The sequence below is a fragment of the Thermochaetoides thermophila genome (assembly GCF_000221225.1).
Source record: "Thermochaetoides thermophila DSM 1495 unplaced genomic scaffold scf7180000011823, whole genome shotgun sequence".
NCBI classification, from domain to species: domain Eukaryota; kingdom Fungi; phylum Ascomycota; class Sordariomycetes; order Sordariales; family Chaetomiaceae; genus Thermochaetoides; species Thermochaetoides thermophila.
The window spans coordinates 463,309-473,821 of record NW_006383039.1 but is presented as its reverse complement, the minus strand read 5'-3'; the positions used below and the strand labels follow the sequence as shown (position 1 = coordinate 473,821).

General features: G+C 46.5%; 2 protein-coding genes across 2 annotated transcripts; one reads left to right on the top strand and one right to left on the bottom strand.

The window, feature by feature from the left end:
- Positions 1-2,389: 2,389 nt before the first annotated feature.
- Positions 2,390-3,209, bottom strand: CTHT_0073960 (uncharacterized protein; the record flags this gene model as incomplete). The annotated part of the gene is made up of 2 exons (XM_006697587.1): positions 2,390-2,850; positions 2,909-3,209. 2 exons carry the CDS (start codon positions 3,207-3,209, stop codon positions 2,390-2,392), a joined length of 762 nt encoding a protein of 253 aa, XP_006697650.1.
- A 1,825-nt stretch (positions 3,210-5,034) lies between these two features.
- Positions 5,035-6,098, top strand: CTHT_0073950 (uncharacterized protein; the record flags this gene model as incomplete). The annotated part of the gene is made up of 3 exons (XM_006697586.1): positions 5,035-5,221; positions 5,625-5,638; positions 5,895-6,098. The coding sequence occupies 3 exons, from the start codon at positions 5,035-5,037 to the stop codon at positions 6,096-6,098; spliced, it is 405 nt and encodes a 134-aa protein (XP_006697649.1).
- Positions 6,099-10,513: the final 4,415 nt, after the last annotated feature.

Here is a 10,513-nt window from a genome sequence, read left to right as displayed (position 1 = left end):
TTTTCTTGTGCTCTTATGGTGGATTTGGATTGGTTGGGCACCAAAAGAGTTGACGTCGGTTTAAGGTTTTGTTGGGGTTCGCCAAGTGGCACCAGTGGAGCATGATTTCCCCCTGACCACGCTGAAGTTGGCATCTGACCCTGGACCTTGCCGTGAGCCGAGGCAGAGGCAGAAAATCAGGAGAGCAGAAAAATCCCCACCGGTTGTAGGGCTGACACCGTATGAAAGACGCTAAGGACTGTAGGGGACGTGATGTTTGAGAGTAAGGGGATGCATGGCGATGTTGGAAACCGGTTCGTCCATGGCATTGCTTTTAGTTTATTGTTTTTATTCAGTTAGAGTCGCATCTGCTGATGAAAGTTGCTGTTAACCTGTCAAGATGTCTTAAGTAATCGTCCCCATCTTTCTACAAAGCTGTTACTCTCACAGTGTGGATTGGTACAGCGACCATAGTGGGCAATATCTTTGAACATCCTTGGGTGTTCCAGGACACTTGTGCCTCGAAACAGCAACACTCACGTTGAATAAACCGGGCAAGCTGACAGTTCTTCGGATTGGCGTATCTTATATGCCTCTTCTTGCTCAGTCAAACAAGTAAGGTAAAAGCGAGTCTGCTTCTCGCAGACTATGAACCCTCCCCCCTCCACACTCGCTAAACCATGACCGCGGATGTTTTTGCACAGGAGAAACTGGGAAAAGATAGTAATAAAGTCAAATTTTTCAGTCCGCTGGAGCTCAAGGACTTCGTTAACAGCATACGGAGAGGTCTAATGTAAACAGTAGAAAATATTTTTCTCGTAGAAATTACGATTGTCCAGTCTTGGGCTTCATCATTCCCAATTGGAAGAAACTGGTCGTAATTCAGGCACAAATTTTGTTCATTATTTCCCCAGCCATGTAATGGGAGGTGGAGAGGAAACGTTACAGTTGGCGAAGCATCTTATGAACTACCTCCGTGCTGTGGGAGCGACGATGTCACTGTTATGGTCCGCCAAAAGTCCTCGCATATGCGTCATCTGGTCGAGATCTCGATGACCGAGAAATAATCTAAGCTCCGGACCGCTTGATCGACAGAGTTGGCGGACTTCCCCGCCTTTATGCTCCTCAATGGTCCGCTATCATTCACTATCATGTGTCTAGGAGTACATTTTCTCTGCCGTGAGACGATGTTTGTAGTGCAAGGAGGAGGTTATGAATAATTTCGCAATCAGGACAACCGACTAATCATAGACATCTGGACTTTGTACCGAGAGAAAAATATGTGACGTCTATACGACCATATGCAGAGTAGCAGGAGCGAACAGTCTGAGACACCATGCATACCCTTAGTAGTTGGCCGACTTTTGCCAAACGCATGGTAGAGTTGGACACGGCCTTCCCTAGCTACTAAACAAAACAACCTCAGCCCCGGTGTTGGCCTGACATCAGAGGAAACCAAGAAGTCAAACAGTCTCAACACATTCTCCATCTCCAGGATTATGCCATGGCAATGGAATGAAACCGTGCTATGCCGAAGCAGATCACTAAGGCTGGGTCGTGGTGCCATCCTTGAGCAGGGCCCCTCCCGCGCCAAGACCTCCTCCCTTCCGAGAGGAATCCCCCGGATCCAACCAGGCGGATTGCTTGCATTCCTTAAGCGTCTGCACATGATAAGCCAAGAAAAGCTGAACTTCAGTTGCCAATACCAAGGAAGAGCCAAGAAAAATAAAGACATCACCCATCCCAAGCTTCTTTCCCGCCCCTTGCCCTCCTGGCCAAACACCAAGATAGAACCTGTCAGCTGCTGGCCATGTGGGCGTCCTGTGTGTCACCGGCTGGCAGGCACCCCCGCTTTTGTCTCCCTTGAAGCTTGACCACCGGACAACCTGGCTGACACCGGTCCAGACCCGACCTAACCTGCACTACCGCACCAGTAGCCCCGGCAAAAAGTGTAAAAGCCCCCTCCATTAACCACGAACCACACGAACTCAAAACGCAGAACGACGTGGCAGTGCGGAAGTCCTGCTGTGCAGCACAAATAATGTTGTCCGAGTCGCTCCCTGTGCTGTGCTGCGCCGCAGACTGCGCTAACGCTAGGCAGCCACACCTACAATCTGTTGCCTTGTTTTCCTCCCACCCTCCCTGCTTGTAGCTAACCGCAAGCGGTGGGCGATAGGCTGACCGGTGACAGGACCCCTTGGCCTCCGCTGTCATTAGCTTTTACGGATTTTGCAGAGAAACCTCCGAGTGGTCATGTGCAAGATTGGACATCCCTGAAATTGAGTCACGAGCACAGAGTGTTGATGGACTGGACCCTGTGTGTTATGTAATTATCGTTGCACATGGGCGATGAATGTTTTGGATTCTGCTTGGTTTGCAGTCTTGAAGATTGGGATTGCTCACTCGTGGATCATCCCTTTGCAGTGATGGACATGCGGCGAGACAAAGAACGGCCCAGGCGCGAGAAGAAGGGCACCTTGTCTTGCGCAATGGGTTTTGCTGACTGCTTGAGGTCCTCCATATCGTTCATAGAAAGACTTCGAGTTTTATCCTTCTCTGGCATCATTAACGGATCCACGGAGTCGTTGTTTGTGTCCTTGATGGAGCGACGTCTGCTGTAAACTGGCAGTGTGAAGGGTGCAGGCAGCGACTGTCGGCGTGAAGAGTCTGATGCTTTTTTCGAAGGCTGCTGTGTGACCATGGAGCCTGATATTTCGGTTGTTGGGGATGCCATGGGCATAACTTGAGGAGATTGCTGCTCGGTTCCGTAACATGCGCTTTTCGGTCGACCAAGTTCACTATCGCCAGTGACGGTGGAAGACTCGGACATCTTTCGCATGAAGGCGAAGGGAAATGGAACATCATCGCCAACTGTACAATGCAGAACTTAGTTACAGCTCTTTAGATTTAGCAGTCAAAGAACACGCACCGTGTTTGCTCCATAACCTAGCGTCAACAGTGTATTTGAAGAAGTCGCTACTGACGGCGCTCGCATCATACCCATTCTGGGCAAGCCAGTTGGTAACCCAGTCCTCAGCGGCCTTGACAGCTGCTGACTTTTGCCCAGGAATCAAAAGGGTCGTGTCTTTGCTGGCAGCAAAATTGAGAATGAACTGGCGGCGGGAGTATTCAGCTGCTGTGAGCGCCTTCATGATATTCATGCGCTCAAGGTCGAGGGGGTTCGACCGTCGTCGGCTCTCCCTAACTGCTGCATTGGCTGCCTTTGCCATGCTGATAGAGTATTCCGAGATGCTATCTAAAATAATAATACGGGATGGCTTGTTTGTCAAGGATGGCGACGGTGCCGGAACGGTCGCTGTGGTTGCGGCATACAGGAGGGAGATCGAGCGCAGACGGAGATACCAATCAGAAGCGATGGCCTGAAAGATAGGATGCGTTTGATCCGTTCTCGCGGACCAAACAGACGTGTTCGACTCGTAGGATGATGGGTCAAGCTTTAAGACTGGAGCTGATGAGTTACTTGCAACGGTATCGGTTGTTAGGACTCAGATGCCTTCTGGGTTTCAGGCTCTGGAACCTAAACGTTCACATCCAAGGAGCGATGAGACAGATGAGTCGAACCACCCAGGTTGGGTTGTAATTTAAGATAATCAATTATCTGTGGGCCGTGGAACGATATGGTGGTGGCTGACAAGGGGACAAGGAACGAGCCGATAGCGGGCTGACGAGCCGTGACCCGAATATTTCAGCTCTCGCAACAAGGTCATGCCGAGATATGGATGCCAATCCAACAAAAAGCCAATGACGGCCTACCCATGATGTCGGGACGGCTCATTCATGGCGTTGCCAAGTGATGTGCCAAGCGTTCCGTGAATCTTGGTGCCGGCAATCGAAAATAGGCGAGTTTGCTTGTCATCATGGTACAGAACCCCGGATATTCGATGTAATTTCTGCTCCTTTTGAATGATTCAAGCGACAATTCAGGGCAATATTGAACGCAGCACAAACGTTGGACAGCCTGAGACGCAGTCAACAGATCTTTCAGAGCAATACGAAACCACAATTATGTCGTACAGAACTTGCTGTCAACTTGTCCTTCCCATGACCCCTCAATGCTTGGTTCCAGTCAAAAAAACTGTTCCCCGTGCAGCAGCACTCGCCCAAAACTCAACAGGCCAAAAATGCCAGCCTTAGTCTTGGCACGTCGATCATGAACACCTGCTCCACCTTAGTTTCCATTTTTAACTTATGCTATTGGTAATGGCGAAACGAACAATGACAATGACGAGCAGTCTTCTGGTCCTTCAGCATCAAATCGGTTAGTTCAAAAGGCTGAGACAATGCTGCATATTATCCATAATGTGCTACAGAGAACAACCTGGCGTATCAATACAAGTTCTCACTTGCACCGTACATTCATGATGATTGGTTGTCAACTTGAGCTTGCCTCAGCGGTGTAAGCGAACTGAGCCAAAGGCCTGGGCATAAACAGGGTTCGGATAGATACACTTCCAGAGACAACGTTACGTCATCCCGTCTCTTGAAACTACCTACAACAAGGAGCTGGTCAAGTGTAAATCCTGTGGGTGGTCGGAGTTTGTAAACGGAGACAAATCACATACAGCTTACCAGCCATCATCTTCATGTCTCTTTCTTCCATTCATTGATCAACAGCAGAAAAAAAAAATAAAAAGTGCTACAAAAGTCAAGAAGAAAGAGAACAGGAAGAAATAAGAAAGAAAAAAAGCCAGAATAAAAACGACGGAAGAAGGAAAGGCAGGGAAAAAGGAGAGAAGGAAGGAAGGAGAGAGTGGAAGAAGGGAAAATGACAGGAATGTAAGAAGGAAAGGAAGAAAGACAGGACTTGTGTGACCCGTAGTATTCCAGATATTTTACAGCCGTATGCTGTTATCTCTAACAGCATCAACCCCACATGTTTGCCCTCTCGCTAAGTTCTACTTCTAGCTGTTGCCGTTTTTGACCCCTCACAAAACCACAACGTCGATCAACAGAACCTTTCCATCAGCAATCCTTCGGCAATACCTTTAAAGTCGGCAAAATAGCGACGATGCACGTCATCGACCAGAAGGAGACATGAAACTGCTAGCAGGGACAGGCGGTATTTGCTTCGCCCTTTCGTCGAAAGCCCTCGCATCGGCCTCGCCATTCTGGTATCAGAAACAGGAGGTTAGGAGGGACTATTCCAGGGAAAATTCTGGCTCGCTTCCTGCCAAATTGGTTGTTCATGTCCCCAAGGATGAGCCCGATGCGCTTCATTTACGTCTTATTGTCTGCTTATGGTAGAAAGGATTATATCAAAGTGATCAACCGTGCGATGACGATTCGATTGATGTGCAACATTGTCTTGCTTTGCGACAGGCATCGAATGATGAAGAACTTGAGGGATTTCCGGCCCTTGATCATTATGGCTGCCCACAGCCCCACCCGCAAGATGCCAAATATGACGCTTGAGTCTCTAGTCCACAAGCTGGTCATATTCCATACTCTCGGTGATCTGGTTTCCTTTAAGGAAACTCTTGGAGAACTTGTCTTGAGAAATGCCTTTTTCTGGGCTGCTACCCAGGCTACGACCTCTCGGAAAATGACCACCTCAAGCGACTTGATTTACTCTGTGCATCTAATTAATCCTCTGTGTCTAACGTGAGCTAACAAACAATTTTCAGAAACGATCGATGAGGTACGTGTTGAACTTTTACGGATTGCTTCCGAGCCTGTTACCAAGGCGCTCAATGAGCTCTCTTAGTCACCACTTACATTGGTTCTCTAGTGGCTGAGACTTCGGGTAACGGAAACGACGCGACGCCATAATGCTCAGCGTATTTCTCCAGGAGCTTGCGTCCAAGTGATCCATGGAGCAGATCTTGGAATTGTGGGAGAGGATCATCAGAACAAGTGTCAAAACGTTCGTAAATAACATCGAGAAACTGCGCAAGACTATTGTTGAAGCGGTCAATGGCATCATCACGCTCACCACTACGGATGGACAACGCCAGCATTGCACGCCATGGCCTGCAGTGATTGTAGATGACTTCTTGAAGCGCGTTGATTTGAACATGCTTCTTGCTGGTGATTCAAGGGAGTTTTGCAAGAGGAGGGAGCAGTCCGGCATCGAGGAGCGAAATGAGGAAGACATCTAAGCTCAGATCGAGGAGTAGGAGTCCAAGTGGACCCTCTTTGTATCACCGACAACAGCTGCTGAGAGACCAGGTTTGTGTCCATTTTACTACTGGTTATGAAAGCTTGTGTTGGTTCGCCAACCCTTCTCATCCATTTATCCTATTGAACGGCATCCAATATTTCCTCTGAACGACCGAGAGACAAGTTGTTTGCTTCCTCTTTCTGATCTTCACAATGCAAGCCAGTGAAGCTGCATTGCCTACCTCTAACGAGGAGAGCAGATGTGGTCCAAATCCCAAGCTGTGAACCTATTCCAGGGACTGTTATCCCCGACCTTGGAGTGCATGGGGCATAGGATTGTTCAGGCTATGCACCTGAATCCGAACCATACACACTTACTGGTGTCTGGATATTTGACTCAAAGATCGGCAAACGACGACTTCTAAAAAAATGCATGGAGGTGGCGACCAACGCTTCCGCCAGGAAGCGCCGAGATCATTCTTCGTAAAATCCCTTTCATGCACTATATTGGCTTCACCCCCCAAAGGTTTAGGTGCGTTAAAAATTCAGTCGAGAGTTGCAAAGACTACTTCCAAAGTCTGCGGAGAAACTCATCAAGATTATATGTAGCGAAGTTTAGAAAGCTCTACATTGTACCAGATTAAGAGAAAGCTTTCCGAGAGATCATAGAAATCAACAATAGTGCATTAGAAGGGGATAGCATTATACATTTCTGGAAGCTACTAGAAGTTAACCCTTACTAATTTGGAGCCCATGTTGACTTGTAGCTAGTCTAATTGGCCTGGGCCTTCCGGGGTTAGATCATCCCGGATCGCTTGAGTCTGCTGATATATTGGCGTGCCTTGATGTTCTTCCTGGGCCAGCCTAGGACTGGTAGATAGAACTTTATGGATTTGGAACTCGACTAAGGAAGATCCTCACACACAACCCATGAAGGTGAACAGCTCCGAGAGAATACTTATAAACTCTGTGAAGGGGATGAAACAGCACATATCTTTCGTATGTTTTATTATGCTATATCTTAATGGCTTTCACGCAACAAGCACGACATTTAGTCTGTTTTTCCTAAGGTGTGCTTTGATATCGAAATGAACAATCGATGTTTCTGGTATCCCAAAGAGGGATGGCCTCTGGTACCTCCGCTACAACATTGCAATTTAGATTAATGTCAACCAATATATCGAATTTAATGCAGGAGCTAAAAGACCGTGTGCTCACCACATTGTGTTTTGACTTCGGGGTAAAGATAAGGTTCGGGAAGCGAAGAGTGCATGCTGCAAATGACGTGTCCAATCATGAGCATGCTGAATTCAGCTTTCATTTCCTTGTTTAGCAAAAGAGAGAGACATTACTATATGATGGACCATGAGAAATGCTTGAAGGATGTCCGTCGCCGGGAAGAGAACAGTGATGCTAGCAATCCGCGTTTGGTTCATGGCCGGCGAGATGACTACCTTTGGCCATCGAACACGACTTTTGTGGATTTTATTACCTCCTGAATAGTGGATTCGACTTCACATCTCCTCGGTCAAGTACTATCCTTTAGATACCACGAGACAATTGCCGCTCTTGATATGCCACCACATATTCGATGGTCCATTCCGTCAAGTTTATATGGTGCGAGAACCTGTATTACTTCTAGCACCAGGCGCAGATCTATTTATCCATTTGATTTCTGTTCGTATGACTCATATGTTGTAACGGGTGACTTGGTCTAGTGCGGACGGAAATCGAAAATGGGTCAAAATAGGTTAGATGATGGCCACTGATGATGTGGGGTGCACAGCGAAGTCAATTACTGCGTGTAATGATCTTTCTTGGTCCTCAGTGTCCTTGTGTTTGGGGGAGGAAAGCCCAAGAGAAATCCTTCATCGTGTCCAAGTAGCCCCCCTTATAAAATCCCTTTGCCCTTGTGAGTACCTCGCGGTCTCCTGCACTCTTCAGGGGTTCCTTTCAGCGTGGCAAGGTTATGTAACTCATTCTTGCCACCCCCTCATATTTCCCGGGCTCTACCAATCAGATATGCCTTTGCCCTTCTCAGCTCTTGTGTCATTGTTGTTCTATATGTCGACTGTCAAGGATATTTCTTCTCCTTGGACTGCCGCGTCCATGTGATATATGTGTGACTGCAGCATTACTGCTATCATCATCCGCCCGTAGTTTAAGAGGCATGTAAGTAGCTGCTCGACACATCAAATCAGGAGTTCATTTTTGGCTCACACTGAACCTACCAAAAAGAATCAAGGCAAAATCTGCATTATCTTTGAGGTTCGAAGTTAAAACCGTGAACAGGAGCATATCAATACCACTTCTACAACCATACAAAGCCTGCTTATGTGTCTTATATGTAGATGCGTGTCATCAACTGCCTAATGACTGTGATCACAACCATAATATTGGAACATGATAGCTTCAAAGGGTGATTTGAAGTCCCTGACTTAGACTTCCTCCGCATTAGCAAAGAACTCGAGACTATACAACTATGACATGCTTAAGGCACCTTTTAGGATTCACAAATATTGAGATATCTCTGTGCTTAGATACTGTGCGATATACTCTGATGCCTGAGAATTTGACCCAAACGTTCTGTTTAGCCGGTATTCACGACGGCTACAGCTTTTAGCTATTCTCTGTTATGTTGACGGACAACACTATCCAAAGAAACACCGATTTTATGGCTAAATGATCGAAATTTGAACAGAAAACAACAGGAATATGTACAATAATGTACTTGCGACTAGAAAAGATGGTGAAACGATGATAACTTGGCTAATAATTCTAAAATTCCCCCCAACCTTCGTTGCAGTAAGTATCTTCCTTAGAGATACCTATGAGAAGTGGCTTCTCCAGTGTCGCTAATCCACGTATTACCGTAAACTTATCAAAGAATTGAAGGAACGAGCAGATTGAAAAGCCTTTGATGACTGTAGAATGCTCTATATATAAAAGATGGTAGAAATCGTAGCTTATAGAGCGAAAAGGAAAGGAGACGAGTATGAACCACTGACCTATCTTCTAATCAAAACACCTTCATATGATTTAACGCTAAGATTATCCCATTCGGATTCATGAACTGAAAGATAATAGTCATGAGAAACCAAGCGTTCTTGGAGTTTAGGATGCTAATAGTCTACCAGTTATACTTCTCTCAGATTTCTCCCATAGGATCTTAAGTGTATGCTTAGAATATCTGATCATTGATATTGGTCCCGTAGCTTGTGGTTACCAGTTGTATGATCTATCGCTGGCATTTAAGATCTGATCGAGTAGTCTAGGTAACAGCGATCATATGTAAATCGATGTGGATCCTTCCCTCACGGTTTTCATCGGTTTCCGTTTTTTGTGTATTTTTCAGATGTCGCTTGGCTCTTGCATTGGTTAGAGACGCGTTCGTCACGTGCCCATTAGTACCCTTTCCTGGCCGAACCGCTGCCCCAGTGTCAATTTTGACAAGTATAGACAAACCCAGCAACCCATTTCTAATCTTGTCCTTTGCGGAATGTACTTACCGCTCTTCCATAAGCCTTTTGTTTTAATGCACTTGCGCACTTCAGCTTATTTTGCTGTTACTGTCTTGCTGCTTTGGCAAATGAACTTCAATATCACTCGCTTGCGTGCCAAATCCGGTCCGAACTAACCAGAAATAGGTAGATTCAACGGAAAGGGAATGAATGAGGAGTTGAGTGGATAAGCGAAAGAGCTACCTGAAAAGAGGAAGCGAGTAACTTTGATACCATGAGACGAATCTGGAGCTGTTGGGAAGCTCAGTTACTGTTGGAGCAGTGAGAGTCCAAGAAGATAGATCTCATTATCATGCTGATTCTCAACATCCTTGATTATATAGGTGGCTTAAAGCAAAGGGGTGAACAGTCAGTTTCTATTATATCAAGGTCACAGCAATAGCTGGTCATCAAACTTTTCGTTAGTCTCCACAGATTGCTTGCTGTAGAGCCTTCAAACGAAGCAACTTGCTGCTGTGCCTTTCGCGCGAGTCCTTCCTTCTATTACAGTTGGGTAGGACTGTCCGGCTCCCGGACCGGCACAACTCCAGCTGTCGGACCCCTAGGTATTGCACATTATAGCTGAAGAGAAAAGTCTTTGATGCAGTCTTGACGCAGACGGTCGACCAGGGACAACTACTTGAGAACACAAGCTACTCCATTCAAGTGTTATTCATCAGCTCTCAGATGAAGCTCTATGAGCGGTATCACTAAGCAGCGCAGCATAACGTATCATTGGACTCCAAGGCATTTTCTTAAGAAGCGAGCATTTCAAACTTTTAACTGTTCACAGAACGCTCGTTGGGTCTGGAGGGAGGCATTGGGATACATTGGGATAAACCGGTTACACAACACATCCCGAGATCAAATTTATGTCAAAGGGAGATGGTGCTCATCACAACAATCTGGGCTGA